At 39.5% G+C, this 23,848-nt stretch overlaps 1 protein-coding gene across 1 annotated transcript in view; it reads right to left on the bottom strand.

Annotated features, from left to right (window-relative positions):
* Positions 1-23,848, bottom strand: part of LOC127386305 (von Willebrand factor D and EGF domain-containing protein-like) — a 172,491-nt gene that overhangs the window by 24,758 nt on the left and 123,885 nt on the right. Inside the window, exons 21-24 of the mRNA XM_051623141.1 lie at positions 12,139-13,029; positions 4,136-4,231; positions 3,264-3,359; positions 275-370 (exon numbers count right to left, since the gene is read on the bottom strand). Coding sequence (XP_051479101.1) covers positions 275-370; positions 3,264-3,359; positions 4,136-4,231; positions 12,139-13,029 — 1,179 coding nt within the window. The remainder of the gene's footprint in view (positions 1-274; positions 371-3,263; positions 3,360-4,135; positions 4,232-12,138; positions 13,030-23,848) is intronic.

Below are 23,848 nucleotides of genomic sequence, written 5' to 3'. Positions count from 1 at the left end.
TGCTAATTAGTGATATCACTGACTTCAGATATGTTTAGATTAATTGTTTAGTTATCATTAATGCTATTATAAATAAGTGCTTACTCCTTCACAATACCATTAAGAACAATATTATGCAGATTTACAATAGACTGTAACATCAAAGGTGCACACAGGGAGTGAATACAAGGAAAATCTCTGGATATACTTCACGTAGGGACAGCTAATAACATAGGCTGCTGTTTATAATTCAAATCTGAATCCTTTATCAAGATTATACCCAGAACTTTCTTACCTCTCTGGCACTGTGGCCCATAGAAGCCATAGGGACATGAGCACATATTTGGCCGTACACAGACTCCTCCATTCAAGCACACAGGATTGCACACAGCTGTATGTGAATATAAGAGAACTCAATGAATTTCTTATAATTTCGAATTTTTTAGACTAGGTGCTCTTTTGCTGCTGTGCATGTCATTAGAATAAATGTTTCCAGTAATACCGTGATAAATTTCACACAGTCCTTGCTGGTTAGCAGTGCTGTGGCATTTATTCACTGTTGACACAGTGGGAGCATTTCAGTGGTGCTGTAGCATAGCTTGGGGGATGAAATAAAATACAATTTAATAGTTTATTTCTGATGTCTTCCTTTGATTTGTACAGTTCATTTGCTTCCACCCTACTATCCTCACCAAACAGGATGCCAAGGTAGTAAAATGTAGTCACATTGCACACAGCCTGGACAACCTGGAGGTGAAATATTAACCATTTGCTGCTTTGTCTGAGTTCAGCAGAGCAGTCTGGAATTTCCCTGAAGTTGAATAGGTATGTGCTGCAAACCCTCCCTTTTGTTCTGCCTCATTTAAATGCCAGTTCCCACAACATATTGGCTCATGCATCACCAAAAAAGCCACTGGCTGAGCTTCCTTTGCATCCTCATTTATCTGTTATTACTTTAGATGATATAACAGGCATTAGGAATTAAAAACTGTCTTGAATATTTCTATGCAGCAAGTACCTGGCAGTGGAAAAAAAGAATTATTAGACTTGCAAATTAGTTTAGTTGGGAAGTCACTGTGTGAAGAATAAGGAATCTGATAAATTCTTCATTGTGAGGCAGAGTGACACTTTAAAACCTTCTATTCCCTTTGTCTTTCAGTATCTTGCAGAACAGCCTGTTAAATAAATTAAATACATTTAAACTTAAATAAATTAAGGGCCGCTAAAATGTTTCAGATGGGCTAAAGGAGAAATAGAATGTCAATTTGAAAAGAGAAAAAAAGGGAAATTGTAGTCTAGATGAGAGGCTTTTCTGACTAGGCAGCAATCACTAATGAAGTGAAAATGGACTTCATACATTGCTAATGGTGAATTCAGATCAGTTGCCTCGTTGTCCTAGGTTGTTCACAGATGTCCACACTTTGTCCTTATATATATTTCCATTGGTAAAGTCCCAGAAGTCCCTTTTTGTTTGTTTGTTTCTATATCTGTGTTCATCCAGAGGCTCATATCACTTGAGGCAGGAAACCTGAACAGTATCCACAAAATGCTCCGTGTAGTGCACACAAAACAGTGCAGGAGAGGTGAGCTTGATAGTCTTTCACCTAAGGTACTGGCAAACAAACAAATCCTGCTGCTGTTATCCTGCGTTGGAAGTTACTGCTTCTGCTGCTGCTGCTTGTCCTCCTCTTGGAATAATCCTCTTTAAAGTCACCCCAAAATAAATATTCAGAACTCAAGGAGCACAATCTCCAGCAGGAGAAGAGGAGATAGTGGGAACTGGAATAGCCAGTCATTTACAGTGGATCTTAGCTAGGTTAATTTATGTGTCCTCAATAGCTCTGTCATTTCAACACTTACAGGAAGAGCAATCTCAGGGAGATGGAGGTTAAAATGACATCTCTCATGTTCCAGGAAAGGTAATGTAGGCTGAAGGTGTCTTAGTCATTTAATATTCACTATGGCAGAGGCAGACTGCCTCTGTAGCCTTGAGGTTTGGCACTGATTAAGGTACTCCTCGTTCTTGCTCCTTTTAATGTTTCACTATTTTGCATGCCTGGTCCCAGGTGAGTGCTGCACTATCTGTGCCTTTGGAGGAAAAACTTGTACTCCAGCTTTTAGGGCCTGGACCCTGAGAGGAAGGTCTGAGCTTTATTTTTTCAAAACAGGGTTCAAGACTATGAGTCCTGACTAGAAACAGGTACCCAGTTCCAATCCTCACCTTGGTGCTTTGTACTGGAGGTAGCTTTTCCCTGAGCGTGCACAACTCTGTGGGTGCCTTTGCAGGCACTCTGCAGGCATGGCATGCAGGAGCAGTGTGAGTTCTGGCAGCAGCAGAGTGTTTAATGTTGAGGGGTGAATGGTTACATTCTCCTTGCAAAATGGCTTTTGTTTTGTAAAGTCATGAGCCATCTCCTGGAATGGCAAAACTGAATCCAAGAACTGGACCTCAAAAATCTGAGTAGCCAGTCTTAGTTTCTGATGGCTTATGCTTCTGAGTTCACTTTTCTACTTGAGATTATGCAGTTTTAGAAGTGTGTATGTATGTAGTTGCTAACTTTAGCACCAGAAGTCACATTTGCTTGCTTATGTTCTGGTGCTAACTTACACTGGCCTCCTTTTATTCCTGCCTCCATAAACTGTACTTGAAAGTTCAGATTTGACTGCACACCATTAGAAATCACCAAAGGCAAACCCTTGTTCTTTCTGCCTCACCATCATACCTGGAGAGAAGTGTGTCAGTGAAAACTGGACACTGCACAGATCATGAGCAGTGCAGATGGTTGCATTGCCCTCATCTCAGCCTCTGCAGGTGTAGGGCAGGACTCAGTGTTTGGGCTCTCCATGAACAAGACCAACAAAGAGCGAGGTTATGTCCACGGCAGCTGAGGCTGTAAATCAACAAATCTCCAAAGTCTCCAGTGTCAACTATTCTCATTTGCAGAAACTACCAAGCACCTAGAGAGGTTGTACTTTCTAGTGAATAGCTTTATTTTTGGTTTTGTGCACACCAAGAAGAAACTCCAGAATCACTTGAGCTTAAAAAAAGCTGTAAAAAGATTTTGTTTGTGGATTTTCTTTATGTGACTCTGAGAATTAAACATCTCAACTTATGAGTACTTACATAAACTCAAAGCCTTCTGAGGTTTTGCCCTTTACTATGTCTCCTGTTCTTACATCTTAATTCTTTAAGCCGTTCCCAAGCCAACCAGTGAATTGTGGGAATCATATGGATTTCAGGCAGCAGCAGAGATGAGACCATTCATTTCTAACCACCTACTTACCCGTTTCACAAGAAGGGCTGCTCCATCCATTTCTGCATTTGCACTCATCTGGTGACACACAGACCCCACCATTGTGACAGTGTCTGTTACACACCACTGGAAAATAAGCAAAGGGTCAAAACCTCCTCTCAGTAACACTGATGGAGGACCCAAAGGTGACCTATTCTAGCCAATAACTAATGGTATCAGTCCAAGGGGTGAACTGAGGGATGAATCTGTCCCTTTCCTTGGTTTTCTTTCTCTATTGGAAGTTTCTCTGTTGCATCTAAAATGCTTTGCTTTTCAAGTATTCCAGCTACTCAGGTTCAGAGATAAAATTATATTCCTGTCAAGGGCAACCTGATATTTAAATAAGCAGAGAAGACTGTAATAATGAGACCGCATATGTTTCGCCGTTCAGCTAATATGGAAGGATTTGAAGGCTGATTTTTTTCCCCAGATGATCTATATATTGAACCTCTTTTGTAACTTGTGTTGCATAATAACATGACTCCTAATAGGTATGCTAGTGGCTTTGTGCTCTCAAAATTAATATTACTGCATTCACTTTCACAACCTTGAATTTCATAAATGTTACTATAACATGAAGTTTTTGGCTTGTTTGTTTGTTTTTCCAAAAGCACTTAAATGTAGAAAATGTTGATATAGATGTGCATATTTTTACATAATGCAGCTATGCTGCTGGTAAATATACACTCTGAAATAGTTTAGTTACTATATGACTTCAACATAATATACTTAGTTTTCCTTGCTGTGTTCAGTCACCATTTTAAGGGGAAATATAGAAAAATAAAAAGGCTTTTTTAGTCTTCTAATTTTCTGCAAATTCAATCATATAATGAGGATAAAAGCCTGAATGAGTTCATACATACTTGTTTCACATCGAGGACCAACAAATCCATAAGCACAAGAACAAGTATTTTGAGATAGACAAGTTCCTCCATGCTCACACGGTGGATCACACTGCACTGCAAGAATAAAACACGAGGGGGAAAACAAAAAGCAGTTCAAATATTACATTCTGTGTGGTTATGAGCACAGCACTTGCTATGACTTTTCCAATGCCATTTTATTAATCCAAAAGTGATTTGGTTACTGAGGAAGTCACTGCAGAATAAAAGTAGGTATCACATTAGCACTAACGAATGGGTAGATATACAATGTCTGCATGGGGATGATTTTGACATAATCTTATTTAACTTCTGAGCATGCACATTTTTAAGTAAATGTTTTTGAAGTCTAAGGAAGGATCAAGTTCAAATGTAGTTAACAAAGAAAACTTTGCCTACCACTCTCCACAAATTTGCCTTGTGGACGTTCAGCAGGCCTTGAGAGGTGTCAGAAGTGATGCTAAAGCCCAGAGGAAGGCTTTCCTCTGTATGGAAAATAGTTGTATGGGAATTTTTCAACCCCATGACAAACGCTTAAGCAAGGATTTAAATGTTTAATAAGTAGTGCAAGATGTGCAGACAAAGCAGCAAGTCAGATAATGGTTTCTTGACACACTGCAGTGTGCAGTGTCTTTCTGTGAAAGAAAGAGGATGAGCAGGTGTATTGTGTAAAGCTGGAAAGCACTGTAGCTCCTGAAACAGCCTGTTTGCTGAAGACATGTCTTTAGTTTTTAAATGGTTATAATTATGACCCTAATGGTTTTATTGTGCAGGTAGCTTGGAAGGTTTAGCCTCTTCAACCTGACATCTAAGGTAGATCTAAGGTAGATCCCTGACATCTGATGTCATTGCCATTTCTATTTGTAGCTCTCTAATGAGAAGTAGTTTTGTGTGCCAAACACAGGAGAGAAGGAGAGAAGACCACTGAAAGCAGTGGACAACCACTGGCACTTGCTCAAAGAAGAAGAAATGCTGTGTGCAGGAGCAGAGCAAGGCATGTGTGTCAGCTGGATCTCACTCATGCCTTCAGGAAAAAAAAGCTACTTCGCATAATAGAATGAAAAATATCTTCCTTTGTGCTTGGGAAGTGAAGACAGAGAAGAATGTTGCACTTTGGCACACTATACTGGCAGAGTTTTGTCTTTTATAATGGATACGAAACTAGGCAAGGTTACGCCAAGGAAAACACAAAATGAAGCTAAAGAGATCTGAAACAGAGCATCTTTCATTTTAAGTACTGCTACAAGGGAAAAAAACCCTAATGTACCACATATTTTTCTTAAAACTGGAAAATAGAGTGTGTAATTGGAAAGCTAAATGAAGGACAAATACTTGTGGCATCACGTAGTTTAAATGAAGTTCATGGGCTGAAGGTCTCCTCACCTCTTGAGATTCTGACCAAGCCTTCAGATAAGGAAATTGCGTATGATATGAAATTTGCCATCCAAAAAAGTAATGACAGCCACCACACATCTTCCAGTTGCAGTTAAAAAGACAAGTTCCAAGAAGGTACTTTTAAATAAACCATTTTGACCTGAATAACATTAAAGAAATATATTTAGCATTAGATCTGCTCTTCAGGTATTTCAGTATTTACTTTTCCTAGTACCAAACAGTTTTAGCTCTGAAATTTTCAATGCTGCATTAAAATAACTTTAGGATTTGACATGCATGAGAAGAGAAAACTTGCTAGATACGGTTTAGATCCATGCCATACATGCTGAGAATGTCATTAAGCTAAATTTAGTTTTGATTTGATGGGCTATAAGTTTTAGACATTTGCAATTCAGCTGAAATGGGAAGTGTACATCTGTGAGGAAAAAAAATAAATTTAAAAAATCAACATTGTCTGGAAAACTGAATAGATTTGATTTAGACCCATTTAAGCAGTTAGTGTTAAACTTTCCCCAAATTTTTCTAATTCAGCCCCTGGTAGCAGCTGTTGGAGTAGAGGCTCAGGCAGCTCAGGGTCTCTTGCTATTAGGCTGAACAGCAGGTAACAATCTGTGATGGAGAGTGGAAGAAAGGGAAAGAAATTAAAGTTGTTCTCAGGAAAATTGGTTATTCCTTTAAAATTACCGATTCATATTTCTAAGCCACCACTGATGTCCAGGGGCTTGTGCTGGTTCTCATTGAAGTCCCTGGCTTTGTAAGGAGGGTGCAGACCCGTCTGCTGCACATGCACCCGTACGAAACATCTCCACTTTCTGGGCTTGGATAAGTGCAGAACTTGTTTATAAAGGGATTTATTTGCAATTATAAATCAACAGTAGGTGGAATTGGTCAGTGGTCTCTGCATGGAGACAGGGAAACACAAAACCTGGGAAAAATATACTGCTATTCCTGAAGTACATGACATATGACTTCCTTTCCCAGGACAATGGCTGCATCAAGCCTCCAGGTGCCTAAGTGCTGTGCCAAGCAAGGTGACATCCACACATATTTTGCTTTATTTCAGGGTGTTTTGGATGTAGCACTTAAAGGGAATGTGTCCATTTGAAGAGACTACTTTCCATCTGGCCTTTACACATTTCGAGATGCATCTGAACTTTCAGAAAAGAACGTGGTATTTTGGATATTAAAACATGTAGCTCTTATGGTGACATTTAATAGTAAGAAGTTTAAAACTATTCTATTACTGGTGAATAGCAAAAGATAAAACCTGAATACTGGCTGCAATGCATGAGAGACAGTAATATTCTCCTAAAAGACATTTCCCTCCATAATAGAAATGTCCTGTTCATGTCAAATTCTTTTTCAAAACATCTATCTTTCATCTTCTAGAATGTATTTTTTTTTTCCACAAACATTTGCTAAATTGTACAAAGGTATTGCAGTGTTTTTATACTAAGCAGTTTTGGAGGGTATAAAATCACAGTAAAGAGGAAACCATTGCTGCAAATGGTTGATCTTGCTGTCAAATGTACATATGTTTATGTTTAGAATTTAAAATCTGGAAATGAAAACAGAGAAGTCCATTATTGTTTTCTTTGAAAGGGATTTTTGGGAAATATCCCCAGATTTCTTTTTTTCCATTAAAATGAGATCATAAGTTTCTCTATGATAACTTCAGGGCTACTCAGGAATACCAGATGCTGTGTTGTTTCCTCCACTTTCAATAGCCTAATCAGCAAATGGCTTCCAGGACAGAGTTATTGCTTAATACATCAATAACCAGTAAACTCCCTGTGTTGTCTGACACCTGAGGTCTGGGCACATGTGGCTGAAGCAAGGCTCAGAGGTCTGAGAGCACTGCCTGCAGCTCCATTTAAAATTTTGAAAACCAGTCAGGTCAGGACAGACTTCACTGTCTTCACTGTCAGACTTCACTTCCACACTGGAAGGAGTGCAGTCTACCTTGTTTCATGCAATCATTGTACATTATTTTTTGTCAAAGATCCATTAATTGAATTTCCTAAAGGTACAGATGAAGTTTGAATATGTGGAGCACAAGGAAGGGAAAAAAAAGGAGAAGAAAGTTATGTTGCAGATTAGCCAGGTTGTTGGTTTTCCTTTTGAACAGGTATGGATTGAAGCCTTTCATTTGCATGTAAGATGCACAGGTAAAGGAAATAAAGCATAGTGTTAAAGCATGTATCAGTGCTATTAAAATAACACAAATGCATATGTAAATAGTCCAGCAGTCTAGAGCCCAATTATGAAACAAATATCCATCACAGCACATATAAAGTTAACAAGATTAACTTGACTGAATAAATTAGGAATACAAATGCAGGCAACAGTTCTGGTTAGGTTGTACTAATGGATTTTGTTTCATGAAATGTCAGCTGAGTGCTCATCTGCAGTTGAGAAAGCAAACAAAGTGTTAGGAATTGTTAAGAAAAGAGCAGAGCACAAAATGCCAGACTTTGTTATGGTCTGTAACCATGGTGAGCTGCATCTTAAATATTGTGTTCAGGCCTGATCCCCCAGCTCAGAAAGGATATATTAAAAGTGGAAAAGATGCAGAAAAAGGTGACAGGGATAACCAAAGTTATACAAGAGCTTTTGTACAAAGAAATAGGTCTTTGGGAAAGACATGGCTTGGGGAAATAGGACAGAAAACTGCAAAATCAGATGTAGCCTGCAAAGGGTATTGTTCAAAGGCATCACCTTGGCTTTTTGAAGCACATGATCCATAACTTGCTGGGAGATTATTCTGGACAATATCCCTGTACCTTTCTTGTATATTGCCAAACATCTGTTGTTGGTAGCTATTGGAGACAAGGGAGGGACTTCTGGTCTGAGACCATAGAGCTTTTTTAAGAAAACGCTTCTGAGGTAGCATGACTTTATCTTCCATAGGAATTCTGAGGAGTTTTTATCATTACTAAAAAACTAGAAAGATAATTGTCCTTATCTGTCACCTAATCCAAAACAGTTTTAAATCATTGTCTGTTTTCTATGGAACTGAGTCATTGACTTTTTAGTTGTGCAGTTTTAGTAACCAGACACTCCCATCAAACAAACTTGGGGATAGAGAAATAAAAACAAGGATGACTGGGAATTTGCCTGCAATTCTTACCTTCCTTCAGTCTTCAGGTCTAGGTCTCTCAGAAAGAAGCACAACAAGGATGCCCAGAGCAGAATTTTTTTTGTTAACTTCAGGCCTCTTATCAGAAGGAAAGGATATGTTCTACCTTTGGGCACCCTAAGGAGCTCCTGAAGCACAACAGCTGCTCTCAGATAGTGCCATATGCACAGACCCTGGTGAATAATCTGAGCCCAGGGAAAAGACAGCACTTGTTTCCCAGTCCGCAAATACAGTGTCTTTGAAAGCGGAGATTTGTGTGCCTGTCATAGAGTGGGAACAGAGACAGGATGACAAGCAATTGCTCTAAAGTGACTAACAACACTAACCAATACTTCAGAGCATTAGCCTTGCCCCACATGTTACAGAATGATGAGTTACACATGACACTTGTAATACACCAGGCAAAATATCAGAAACATTATGACAACAGTCTGTTTGGCCTAGTTACGCATTATTGAAGTTCTGGTGTTTTGTCTGATGGGCATTCTGAGCTGAAACCTCCAGTGCTCTGTCAGTGTGATGACACTTCTGCAGTGTGCTTTGGCAGGTGAAAGGTGCTGTCCTGTGAAAGTGCCAGTAGTGTCTGTCCCACAGTAATGCATTGGGTTCACAGTAGATATCCTTGAAAACGACACTCAGAGTGAATATTGTGTATTTAGTAACCTCCCTCATTACCAGAGGAACTCTTGGCTAAGTTTACTCCATAAAAAATAAAGCCAGCAAGCATATTCTTCAAGAGAACGTATGGGGGAATCCAGTGGACTACAGGAGGCCTTATCTCTCCTGCTTGTTTTTTATTATTATGTAGGTGATGTTGGCTATCTCTAAAATGCTACCCTGAAATGATGTTTTTCAAGGCCTTGCCTGTTTAGCAGACTAATGGTAACTTCAGGCCACTAATAAATGGCAGTAGTGCCTTTGTGCAGGAAGGTGAAAGCTCTACAAGCCTAGGCAGCTGTAGGAAAGGGCAGGGGAGTCATGAATAGAGCCTTGAGGAACTACTTCATCTCAGCTCATCTGCAGAATAATTAGGCAGAAATAAGAGAATTAAGAATCTCTAATGCTTATTATGCCAATACAAGATAGGTAAAAGCAAGGCCCTGTTTGTAACAGATGAAAAAGTTGTTGGTAGTGAAGGGAGTGATCTAAATGGAGATTGCTAATAGTGTCTGAAAGAGCATCTGAAAATATCTCCATTTAGATGCCCGTATAGAAGCCAAACAAAGAGACATCTAGCTATGTTCTTCCAAAAGAAGATAGGAGGTTGAATCTGGTGATCCTCAGAGGTCTCTTCCAGCCTGGACTCCTGAGAATCTGGGATTCCCAAAGCAGGAAGACAGAGTAGAGGGAGGGGACATCCAGCTAAATCATAACAGGGAGACAGAGAGGCTTGTCCAAGGGGATAAGAATATTAGAGAAATAAAAGTTGTTATTATTTATTTTAGAAGGGAAATTAAGTTTCGGGATGCTTTGTATTTTTTCCCTATCAGTTCTGTAAGCCTGAGTTTAAACAGCAAAACTGGAAAAAAAGATTACATTCTGTCACAAGATAAATATCACTTGTTGCAGTATTTATTATCTTAGAGTGTTTTCAGACATTCTTATTAAACAAAGGTCACATCCCCTCAAGCTGCACAGGTATTAGAATTGCTATGGATGGGCTGTTTCTTTTATCTTGGTGAATTTTGATGTCAAATAAGATGGTGACAACTATCAGTAATGTCTGCAGCTGTTGATATGTTTGTTCACTTGCCATTGATGTTGCATCAAAGCCTGAAGATTTTGCAAATGTTGGTCTCATCTAAGCTTTGATCACTTGCTCAGTTTTTGTGCCTCTTTTAGAGGGTACTACAGTTTTGAGGGAAGTCGGTACCATTGTGGCAGCATTGTAAGGTGCTGACAGCAGAGGTTATGATAGGCCTTGATCCAAGGAATTATCCTCATCTTTCAACTTCTTCTGTCACAGTGGATCAGCTGCATCTGACATGGGAGGAGACATCCATAGCAGGAGGTACAATGGGTGCTCTTCACCCTTCTGGCCACACTGCAGGAGGGTGCTGGCAGGTGTTCAGAGGGTGTTGGGATGAAGCAGAAGCAGGGAGCAGACAGGATTGTTACTGAGTCAGGTGACACGGTCAGTGACAAGAGACAAATAAAGGATGTTTGTGTATCATGTCACCAAGGCCCCAGAAAGAGAATGATGTTGGTAATAAAGTATTTCATCCTTAGGACTCTCCAGAGAGACTTTCAGTAATACCAGTAATTGAAGAAAACATCTCATCTTGTGAGACAGTAAAAGGCAGAGGTAGATTTATGTGTTAAGGACTGTACTGATGGGCATACTAAATACACTTAGACACAAAGCAGCTGTATGCCCATATTCATAAATATTCCTAGGTACATGGGCCTGATCTTTGAAGGAGGCCATTCTGTGGTCAAACTTGCTTTGGGCTCTCCAGTACCAGGGACTACTTGGTACTTTTCCAGCTCCAAGTGTGAAACAGAGGTCAAAGATGTGGTCTTTTATGCCAAGTAACCTTCAATCCCATAAAAAGGGCATTTCATAAATGTGCAAACAGGCAAAAATTTATGGCACCCAAGATTATAGTAACCTTTTCTCCTGCATTCTGTAAAGTATCTCCAGGACTGCTCTGAGCTCAGAGTGCTCCAGTGTCACTGGGGGCTTTACACCCCCATGAAGCCCAACTCATGCCAGGGAGGTTCACTCCCAAGCTGTGCAGCACAGCCAAGACCCCTGTATGAGAAACCCCATGTGAAAGAGGAGGAAATAGAAAATGCAAATACTTTTGTTTTGAGAAGTGAAAAGCTAATTAAGAGATCAACTTATGAAAGGGATTTCAACAAAGGGTGTAATTAATGATAGCTAAGTCAGGGATTTCAGTCTCTCAACAGTGTGCATAATAATAGTGTTTTATGGAGGTATTCTAAGCTGTCTAATAAATAAGTCAATATATTGTGAAAACCCTTCTGGTGCTATCTATTTCAGATGACAAGTCCAGTTTTGTGTTTAAGATATTAGGTAGATATTTAATTATTTTTTTTAGGGAGTAGAACAATTAGTTTTTCCTTGGATATGTGTTGTATAGAGAAATGGAGTAAATTTTACCCTTTCTCACAGAGGTGTTATATGTTTTCAAATGCAATGACTTCAGTAGAATGAATCTAGCCTTAAGCAAGGGTAAGCGAGATCGTAATCTGTCCCTGGTTTTAATAGATTAGATATTATCAAATAAATCTATCATTTTTGTAAGCAGAAAGAGCTTTTTCAAAGTTCTAGAATGTTCAATTATTTTGAATATAATTTGCTTTGAAGACCAGAATGATCCTGAGTAGAAAAATCTCCAAATTTATAATAAAGTTTGATTTTTATTTTCGGGAGCTGTTAGATTTGAAGTTCTAAAGTAATTTGAAAGAGGATTTCCCCCCTTACCTTCACATGTAATTCCATCCCCACTGTATCCAGTGGGACAAGGCCCACATTCCAATCCTCCATCTTTGCCTGGCTGGCACTGCACACCAGTAAAGCACAGCACATCAGCACAAATGACTTTCTGATGTGTCCCACTACTGGTTTTTAGCAGCTCCACATGATCCTTCGGTGTGTTGTACACCTTTCTGGCTGCTGCAGTCCGTGCTGGAAGCCTTGCTTGGGGGCTAGACCCTGATGGAATATTTTCACTTTGGGGACCTGTATCAAGGGCAGAACCTATTAGATGGAAAGGGGAGGTGAGGTGTCTTGCCAGAGGAGATGCTCTCTGCTGCTCTGTTGGGAAGACTTGGGATGGTTTAGTCTTTGAGGCTGCGACTCGAGTGGGCCATTTCCTGGGAGAATAGCCATGCTTGGAATGAGGTTGCTGAACGGCATGTGACCTTGCAAAGAATGAACTTGCATTTGTGTTGTGGTGAGAAGGAACAGCCTGGGCTGTACCTGGTTTGTATTGTTTAAAAGGGAGAGGGGTATGGGTTGTCATGCTGGCAGGTGTGCCACTGAGGTCTGGCTCCTCGTGCAGAAGGAAACTGCGGGTATCACTTCTTCTTTCAAGAAAAGATTGTTTCTCAGGTGCTGTGGCCTCCATATCAGGCTTTTTTGCTGATGACATATGAACTTGGGAAGACTTCCTTTCCATTGTAAGGGATGCAGTGTTAATGACTGTGGGGTTTCTTTCCAAGAAGTCTGGAGCTTCTTTTCTTGGAATTTGGGTTTGGGAGAGAAGAGAATATATGTTTCTTGATGCCTTTAAAACATCTTCCTGATGAGAGGCTGTAGTATCTTCAGTAGTTCTTCTGGAAACATCCACAAGGCTTTGGGAAGATCTTGAAACTAAGACAGAAGGAAGATCCATATTAATACAATTTGTGGTCTAGAGTTTAAAGGAAGCACAGTGAACATTCAGTTTATGAGCAACTAACAGAACACCAGTTCTAGAGATACAAGAGTTAATCTTTCATATCTGCTAAGGGCAGGTTTCTGCTGGCTGGCATAGAAATGACATGGTGTTGCCTGCTGTGGGTGACTCCAGCACTGCATGCACAGGGAACTGCAATACCAAAACTTACAGGCTGGCAGTTCATGATCTAGATGAGCTATATTTATGCTGGCTTAACATTGAGTGAGCTTAAGGTAGCAAATCTCAGTGAAGTTCAGGCATTATTCTTTGAGGTGCAGCACTGGCCTTATGAGGCTTAATTTGCAGCCAGTCATAAACACTTGCTGTGTTGGTCTACTAGTTTTGACTTTCACTAGTCCATGAAGTTTTGGCCCTGTGCACCTCTGTATGGTGCACCCTATAGGTCTTGACCACCTGATCTAGTATTTGTTTCTTATTGATTGTTGATATTCCAACAGTGTGCTGGGAAACATTCTGCTAGACAGTACATGATGCAGAGACTTAGTAATCAAGCTCTTGCAGTCTAGGAATAGGATGAGACATTGCAGATTGGGACAGACAGATATTTGAGACAGAGAAATAAACAAATATTAAGATGGTCCTTGGCAAGATCACATCCAAGAGAGACTGTAGTTCCATCACACTGGCATATAGCTAGGTAGTGCTTTTGTAGTCCTTATGGCAAAGGTAAGTTTTAGGAAATCATTTAAAGGAGACAAATGGAAGAGCTTTGTTAATGCTGTGTACAGCTCCCACCAGACGTGAGGGGCAGCATGTAAGAGAGTCTGCTGGTTTGTAACTGTCACCCACTTGTTACACAGCCAGCCACCTTCTGGGTTGTGTAAGGAGGGATGATAGATGGGGAGAGGGGAGTCAGTGAAGGGCCTTGGAAGTGGAGACGAGTAGTTTGAATCAATACTTTCAGAAAGATTAATGGCCATCTGCTGACTTTAATGAATGGAAGAAACTATTTTTAACTGGTTCTGGCACACTCACTCCATAGGAAATGGAACATACTGAATCCTGAACAAAACCCCCTCACTTGGTTCTAGGGTTAACCTCACTTAGAGTGTATCTCTACCTTTTAAATATAAGTATTAATCACTTTCTTAAAACTCTTATTGATGTAGAAATTAGCCATAGTTAGCAAGGAAATGGATAAAGATGCTTGGCAAAGGTCAAAATGAAAGTTAGAGCATTGACTAGAACTAAGCAAATCCTGGCATCCAAAGCTGTGTTTATTTGGCTGGAAAACAGTGTCATTCTGCTGGTGGCTGATGAGTTTTTGTTGCCCTGAAGCACAATGTTTTAGAGTTTTACAATGGTTCTGGATCAAGCTATGGACATCAGTAGGTAAATACATGGTATTTAGTAGAGCAGTAGGTACATACATGGATTTTACTGTCCAAAGTAAGGCTGTTGAACGATGAGGTACACAGATGAAAGAAAAGAGATGGTGAACCAAGGAGAATATCAGCAAAAAGAGCTTAAGAGGATATGAGAAATCAAAGGATTTTTATAAATGAATGAGAGAAAGATGAAAGAAGTATCCCCATAGAAAATTATCAGTAATAGTTTATCATTGGTGCCTTTAGAATATTCGATCCAGGGTCCAGAAATTGACAAGAATGACAGTGAGGGGCTGAATGACTTAATCTGACAAATTTCCAAAATGTGCCCTGATTATAGCTTTGATCTCCTTCCACTGTGTCATAATTAAATGGGTTTCACTCCTAACTAAATTTACGAACAAGTAGGGGCATCAGACTGACTACTAGAGAAAGTAGATTCTTTTATTTCTTAGTCAGGTGACATAGGTGATATACTCATCCTGCAAATAAGTTTCAGCCTTTCCTGTAAAGAGGAACATAATTTTTTTTGATTGTATCTATGATAATACAGTTTTTACATTCAAACAAGACCAGCAGTGAAGAGTAGTGGTAAGTTTTGGTTGATTATTCATTATGAAATATACTGGTCAAGGTTCCTTATCCACTTTGTACAGGTGACCAAACTTTGTAAGATGCTGGCAACATTCAAATTTCATAACTTCTTTGTCCTTCCAGCTTTTATTATTTCAGATTTTTACTTATAGTGATACAGTGCAATTTAGTTAGGATTAGAATACAATAGATTTTTTCTGGAATACCTGAAAATGTCTTTCTGCAGTCTTCCAGATATCTAAAGAAGGCAAAACAAAGAAGTATACCCAAAGATTGCAGACTCAGTTGCCTGTAGTCAGCAGCTTTCTCAAATCCTGTATTACCTCAATTTATTTTCCTTGCAGCCACTCAATATCTCAAGTGTATAACCCATTATCAATGCAGAAGTGTGTCTGCATGAATCTGGTTTTCTCTGTGATGCCACTGTATGATTACATACTGGACTGGATGAAAATAACAAAAAGAATGACAAGGCAAATTGCTCAAGGTTATATGACAGTACAAAAATAACATTCTCATTGTCTGCCAGTGTTCCTGCCTACACTAATGGGAATATGTGCAGCAATAGAGCGATTGAGTTTATTTTTCACAGGGGTAGATAAGAAAGTGAGAACCTGCTACTTTGCTCCAGCTGTGCATGGCAGGAGCTCCATCAGTGCCGATGGAGTTACACCACTGCAGGCACAGTGCACTGCTGGGATGGATCAGGCCCTGACAGATAGATTCCTCTGTTGTCCCCCTCTCTGGAGAAAAGCAGAGCAAGGGTGACAGAGGGCAAATTTCCAAGACAAAAGTTGAACATCCCTCATCCAACTCAACACCAGGACACTTTCCATCTACATGGTGCAGTTCCCCCATAGAAGAACCTCCCAGCCTTCGGTTCACCCACTGTTTCAGGTATTTGGTGCCGCTCACGTCAAGCTCCTAAATCAGAATTGTCATAACAATGTGTCTGGTTCATGCTTGCCAATGCCATCATGGTGGTCTAAAGGCTCAGCAAATTCTGATTTCTTCTCTCACTTCAATTGCATTTTATAGTGAACTAATAGATATCTGCAGCTGAAGAGGATCATGCTCATTCTGAAGCTAATAAAGTGACTATATAAGCTAGTGAAAGCAGCTGTTCACAAACAGAGAAGACACTTGACAGACTCTGAAACCTAGGGTGAGACAGCAACACTCTGAAACACAACAATGTAATATATTTTCTCTCTTCTGAGTTTCTGGTTATTATTTTGCATTTACCAGCTTTCAGAAAAAGGCCACATCCAGACTTGTCTTGAGACAAATCACCTCCCCTTCTGACCCCAACCATTTCTGTTGCCAGAGAAGTAGCACAGATTTCATACTCTGCTTGGACCGGGGTGGAGCAGGCTGGTTACTGTATTCCTCTGTGCTGTTCACCCACGTCTTTGCTGGTCTGCAACTTACACGCCTCCACACATTTCTTCCCAAACCATGTGCCTTGAAGACAGTCCCATCCTGATCTACAACTAGCAGCTGACACCTCAAACACTTAAGGTTCTTCCAGACATGAGCAGTCATTACCTTTTCATTGCCATGCTTCTCTTTGCATCTATTAGAGTTAGAAATTGATTTTTTTTTTAATGTCAATGTAACTTTTTAATATAATCACAGGAGGGAGACACTACAAGCATTGCCATGTAATCTCAAGTGCTGCCCTCTCCTTTAACCTAATGAAATGCCCCAAATCACTCAAATCTTCAGGTGGAGAGTGGCTCCTCCTAGGAAGATCATCTGGCTGTGGTCTCTTCCGCCTGCTGGTTCGGAGGATTATGGACATCTTTAATTTTGATCAGGTTATAGCTGTTTCAGAATTCTGCAAATAGTTTCAAAATTCATCTCATTATTAACACAATTCAATAAATTTACAATTTGTGTAGTTTTAGAGCTATTAACATTTAGTAGTACATGCCGTGTAGCACATTTCTCATTCAGAAGAATGTCGACAGAGAAATGGTCTTCTGACATATTACACTATGTGGGTCATCATTTAAAATTTGAAACATTGGCCAGCTCATAAATCTTATTTAAAATGTCAAGAGAGAACAGAAGAATTATACTGTTCTAAGAAGTTTTGTTACCAGAGTATTAAGGATCATCCCATTTCTCTCTGCTTTTCTACATTAATATTTTTTCCGTATTTATTTAGTGAGAAAATGGAAACAGAGCAGCTGTCAATAGGAAGCCCTAGGGAAATTCTGGTTTTCCATCAATTCTTAATCTGCCATTTTATTTTATTAAGTTTTGGCATAAATTTCTTCTCTAGTCAGAGTGTGTTTACTTCCTAAATATTCTCTTTAGCCATCCAAACATACCATGGTGTCTTCCTCTCCCAAATTTTAAGAAATATAGCTTTGATTCTCCCTTCCTTCCACTTAAGCATCCAGAATTTCCCTCGATTCGGATGCTTGTTGAACTTCCTAGTCCCTGATGTCCCTTCTTGTCCAATCACAAGCAGTAACTCCCAGGATAAACTCCTCAGCTCCTTTAAGTGAGGTACAGCTTCAACTTCCCATGTCTTACAAAGGGTGTGCTTCCAGGATTATTGTTGTAGAAACAGAAGCATTTTAAAGGCTAATGAGATTGGGATAGTATTATAAATATAGACAGGAGTTTAAGCTTAGAGCTCATGATCCTTTATTTATATTTTATGTAAAAAATTGAGTATTCAAATGTGTGTGTTACAGGGTTTAGGAACACAAAATCCTGAAAGTAGGCACAGAGTAAAGCGAATGCCCACCTTGCGAAGTGTGGAAATGGGGGACACGAGTAACGTCCTTTGTGTAAGAGGTGCCCAGATCTGGAATTCACGAACCAGGAAATGCTGAGGAGCTGTGTGTGAACCACCAGCTGCGCACAGGCAGAGAGAACAAACCAGCCAGGCTGTTCAGCTTCTGTTGGGCTACCAGAGCAAGATGGCCTGTGGACCTGGGGTGCCTTTACACTTAGACAGGTCAGCACACCAGCAAAGCAGTCACACCACTCTGTGTCCTTCTGCACAGGCACGTTCAGTCTTAGTAAAACCTGTGCTCTCAAACCACCACTTCTGTGATGGGTAAATTTACTCACTTGTTGCTTTAAAGACGAAATCATAAGGTGAACATCTAGTTCACTGTCCCTGAGCTTGGTTCTAGACTGATAGAAAATGAGATTGTGCTGCTGCTGTTGCTACCTGGTAAGTAATTATCTTACTTACTGGAATAATGAGCAACAGGGAGCCTGCACCACCCAGTTACTTCTGTTTGTAACTATTCTGCTTCACACTCTTCTGTTTGTGAAATGTGGCTGCAGCTGCACATTCACAATTCTGTAACACCACTCATAATTTGCAATGCAGATTTGGCTGGTGTTTATGAAATACAAAATCATTCTGCTTTGACACAAGGCTTTTTGTGGAGGCAAAAACCTGAGCTCTTCAGCCAGTTCACCCACTAAACTTTGTCACGAACCTCCCTGTATTCAGAGTAAATGATTCCTGCAAATACAGACTCTGCCACCCAGGATGGCTTTTTCCAGTTCTGGGATGTTGAAAGCCTATGTGAGTATAAAAATAAATATTACCACAAGAGGAGATACTGTGTTACCCTATGGCGCATTAAAGGTCTTTTGTATTTGTTTGCATCACTGTATAGTTGCATTATTGACATCCCAATTAATTAACTGTGATATTTAAATAAAACGGGAGTTCTGAGATGCTTTGTCAGGAAGTAATAAGTTCATCAACATAGAAATGATATTACCAACTGTATGTCAGACAACATTTTTCAGACCCATCTAAGACATGTCAAGGAATACAGAAAATTAATTGCCCCATATGGTTCTGTTTAGGTATAGCTCTTTCCTTAGATTAAGTATTTTTCTATGATTAAATCTTTTTTCAAGATGAAGCACTGTAATTTAGGGATGAAGAGAAACAAAAAAAGAGTTTGGGCACTAATACTGCCTTAGTTTATATTTATTTAAGTCAGAGTTCTCCATAGATTTTAAATGATTGGATCCTTTTTAGGTGTCCTGAATAGGTAATGGTAGTATCAGGCTATAGGCTGGATTGCTAGAATGGCACTCAAGTGTGAAAGTAAGAAAACAGCTTTAAATATGAAACTTATTCTAGTCCATGGCACTTCTGCATTTCAAGGACATCAACTTCTGGTGAATATGATTCTTGGGAAAAGAGGTGACAGGCAGGCAAAGTACAAGAATGGTGCAGGAAGGCAACGACCACAATAACACCTGTACAGAAAAAGGAGCCTTGAGGAACATAATGCATTTTGTGAACTTTGTTTGCAGATTCTGTTTGATGGGGTTTTGTTGTTGTTTCGTTTGGTTGGTTTTTTACTTTTGTGATGTTTTCTGTAAGTTTTCCATAGAAATTTTAACATCAGGGTCACCAGAGACAGTGCTTTAAAAAACAGTGTAAAAACTACTGATTGTAAAGATGTGAGCACGCTCCCCAAACAGGGATTTTTTTCTCCCACTATCAATATTTTTCTTTATCATTATCTTTTCTTGGATTTTATGTGGAGATTTATAAACCAGCTATGTTTTTACAAAGAAACAATATTTTCTCAAATGCCTCTCCTCCATTCCAGTTTATTTCAAGATTTAATTGAAAATTTACTCCTGGGGGTTGAAAAAATTCAGTATGTTTGATGTGCTCTCACTCCTTGCACCAGAGTCTTGCTCCTCTTGCTCTTTTGTTACGAGAACTTTCTGTGCTCTTGACTTTCCTTGGGTCTAACCCAGTCTCAGCTACAGTTTTTAGAAGAGTTCTTCCTGTGCTTTTCTCTGAATATCCAGCTAACAGAACAGGAAAGGAGAAGTATGGTTGTGTTTCAGAACACACACTTAACTGTTTTACTGTCCTTTCTTGCATTATTCCTTGTCCATCTGTCAGGTCTGAACTTTTACCTCTCCTTTGTGTTCTACCTTCTCCAATTATTTGAGTCTGCAACTGTATTACTTCAGCAGCTACAAAGACAGTATTAAATAAGAGTTCATAAAAGTAAATGATATTTTCTATTCAGGAATTGGCAGTGCATTTTACTTCTCAGCACTGTGAGAGGTGGAGAAATTAATAGAAACTGTTCTTATCTGATGATGCCTCATCATGGGCCTTCAGACCCTCATGGCTTGAACAGGTTGATAGACAGATATAAAGTAGGCTAAATCAAGACAGATCGTCTCTGAAGCATCTCTGTCTAATTCTCTGAAACATCTATGGAGAATCTTTTAGAACTGTAATAATAGTTTAAAAAGAAAGTTCATAACGTGTCTTCAAAAGAAAATTGATAATATTTCTTCAAAGAAAAAACAGCTTAAATTTGAATATTTTACTGAAAATCTCCTTTTATTCGATTCAAGAAGTAAATGGTCTAAAACTATAATTATGTTGTTTTGGGCTGTAAACACACAAAAATGAATTACTTTACATATGAAAGCCAAGAAACAATCTGAACTATGCCTTGCTGGAGACCAGTAATGAATCTATTTTAATACCACATAAGCACATGAAAATGCCCTCAGTGAAGTCATGCTTTTATGGAATTCTCCACAATTTCAACTGATTAGGTTGACAACTATCTATAGTTTCTTTCCAATCTAGAAAACAAAAAGCAAAGAACTTTGGTAATAAGTTTTCAGATGGTATCTCACAAAAGTTCTTGGTCAGATCTACTAATTTGTATGTAGTTTAACCAAATTAGTTTCTCACTATTGCCAGCAGGTTAGCAATGATAAACCATGTGTCTGTTTAGCTGTGCCTAAGGACAAGGAATAATGTGCATTGAATTCCGGTTGCAGTTTAGAAGAGGGGTCAGCCTCCCTAAATCCAAGCTAAGCAGCTTTAGTGCAGAATTTGAAGGTTATCTTCCACCTGAACAGCCTGTGCTGTTAATGCAACAGTTCCTGAAGTACAGCTGTTTAGCTACAGCTCACGGCTTTATTAAACATAGGTGTCATCAGCTCTTGGCAAAACTTCCTTCTGCCCTTTGACTTTTACGATGGCATGTTGGGGACAGTGATCTCATGAGACTTGCTTTTGTAATGTTTGTAGTTTTCTCTTCAAAAACCTATTAGGATGAGCAAGTAGAGATATTTCGTAGTGGCACTTCTGCTAGGATCAGTGTTTTGTTTAATATTTTCTTCTCATAGGCTCTGAGGATGTACCTGAAGGGCCTACAAGAAAGCTGGGGAGGGACTTTCTACAAGGACATGTAGCACAACAGGACGAGAGGGAATGGTTTTAAACTGGAAGAGGGGAGATTTAGGTTAGAAAATAGAAAGAAATTTAGCTATGAAGAAGACAAATCCCTATTTTATTTTCATTCAAATAAATATGAAGGGGGGAGAAGGAAGGAAGAAGGCTGAAGGATTACCTTCCCTGTGAGGTATTGTATTAGCTTAAGAAGACTTTAAGTTTTCATACATCATTAGCTTGAATAAAATCTGAGATTTTTAAGACAATATTCTATAAGTACCATCAGCGATGTGTGTTAGCATGGAGAAACTCTTAGCAAGAACTGTTATTTTTTAGAGACTTACAAGGTTTACCAGCTGTTCCACCACTTAAAGACCAGAGAGCTCTGGTGATGCTCTCCAGTGTGTGGTTCTACACCCTTGCCCCCCTGTGTCCCATATAAAATTAAGCCAAAACAAAACTCAAAAATCTTTCGTATTTTCATCATAATGTTTGAGATAAATTCTCTCTGAGAAATCAAAGGTTGGAACAGAGGCTCTTTTGAGGTTCCTTCCAACCTGGGCTATTCCATGATTCTGTAAAATTCTTCATCTAATGTATTATGAGCATGCGAGTTCATGTTCTCCTGCAACGCAGAGAATCAGTTGTGTTGTGTCAGCTCTAGGCTGGTTCTGTGTCCCTCCAAGAATGAACTAGCTCAAACCAGGACAACAGGGGACCTGTAATTTGGGGGGCAAAATTAACATGGATTGGCAGTGAATATCATCTGCAAGTAAGTCCAATGAAGTGAGTGCCACTGCAGCTCTAGGTACCTTTTCATCGACAACAGCAAAACATTAAGGACCTCATCCTGAAATTGTCCTGGGCAGTGATGAGTCTGTGTATTTCACACCTATTTTCACCACCCCTCCTCTACTGCATTTTGTATTGCCTATGAATCCTTCTTTTAGTTCAACTCCTGCTTCGCTTTTGCAGTTAGTGCAAAACTCTTCTGTTGCCTTAATGGGGCCAGGATATTGGTCCAGTATGAGTTACTTATAGTTTCCAAGGGCTTCTAAGTGCCTTTAACAAAACAGCCATCTTATCAAATTTGTGGAAACAGGGTTGGCTGGCTTTAAAAGCTGTGTGCTATTATAGTTAGATGATTAAATGAGCTTGGAAAATTTAAGAGGAGATAATCTTCTTCTCTCTTCTGTCAATGTAAAAAACCTACAGGGCCTGTATCCTCCATAGATTATTTGTTGGAGACTGAGTGGCTATTATCACTTAAAAGTCATGATGGCACAGTGATTGCTTAAGCAAAAGGTGGCACATTCTTGGTAGGAGAGAAATGTAATCTGTACTTGATGTTCTGATTGAATGTAAATATTATTCATGGCATATAGCTGAGTCCTCTTCCCTGGTGGTTTTATGGCTTGGGCTTCATTGGTCTTCTATTGCTGAGCTACATCATTTCCTAAATATATCATCTGGATTGGAAGCACTTAACAAATTCTGGACTGACAGAGTATACGGATCAGTGAAGCTGGAAACCGTTTATCTTTTAAATTATCTAAACATATTCTTCTCACTGTGCCTATTTTAGTTGTTATGTTTGGGTCATAGCATATACTGTACAGGCCTCTGTTGATATTCTTCTGAAAATACTTAATATTTTATTAGTTATCCCTAAGGAGGAGAAAGCTATCAGAAAGACTCTCAGATTCCCTTCCTATCTTGACAAGTACAGGAGTGGATTTTCAGTGGCAATTACACACTCAGAGGGCAGGAAAGGGTCACAGGTTATGTCTCAAATGTCAGGCTGATTCTGGCCTTGTGCAAAGATTTCTGGTGCACCGTTTGCAAATGAGCTCAAATTTATATGGAATGTATTTGTGTGACATTTCCAGCCCCACTTCTAGTTGCCATTTCATCACGTACTCCTTGAAGGAGGCGTCATTACATCATAACTGGTCACTCTGAAAAAATGTACATTTTGTCCTGAAATGCACAAACCTGAAACACTCAGTTTACTAAATGGATTGGAGACTTCCACCATAAATTCCAAAGATGAATTGTGGGCAGATTTTCAGTGAGTCAGAGCTAGGTGCTGGAAGCTGTGGTACAGAGATGCAATGCTTCCTGGTTTTGGAGCCCACAAGAATAGCTGAGAGCTATTACCATGCAGAGGGAAATCAGAGCACTGTTTGCTATTTATTTTGTATTTCTGTTATGCTTTCCTTGCCAGGATCTCAAAGAGCTTCACAGCTAAGGGCTGCAGCATCAAAATATTCCTGTCTTCAAGTGAGCCTTGTAATTCATTGCATAAACCAAGTCAAGACTTGTTAGTCACTCCTTGCAAAGCAGCCTCTGAATGCTGAAATGTGTGTGCATTGTATCTACACCTACTGCTACATACAGATTTCATGTTTAAAAGTTCTGTGTGTGATGTGCCAACCTTAACAGGTTTTAAGATCTGTCTTCCAGGAACAGTGCTTGGCTCACTCCATCAGGGTAATGCTATTCATTTAGTGGAATCACTTATGATTTATACCGGTGTAACTGAGACTGGAATCTGGGCCTTGATCTTTTTAAAGCAAATTCATCAAT

The sequence above is a fragment of the Apus apus genome, chromosome 6 (genome assembly GCF_020740795.1).
Source record: "Apus apus isolate bApuApu2 chromosome 6, bApuApu2.pri.cur, whole genome shotgun sequence".
Lineage (NCBI taxonomy): Eukaryota > Metazoa > Chordata > Aves > Apodiformes > Apodidae > Apus > Apus apus.
Note: the sequence above shows the minus strand (reverse complement) of the source record. Positions and strands in the feature narration are given on the sequence as shown.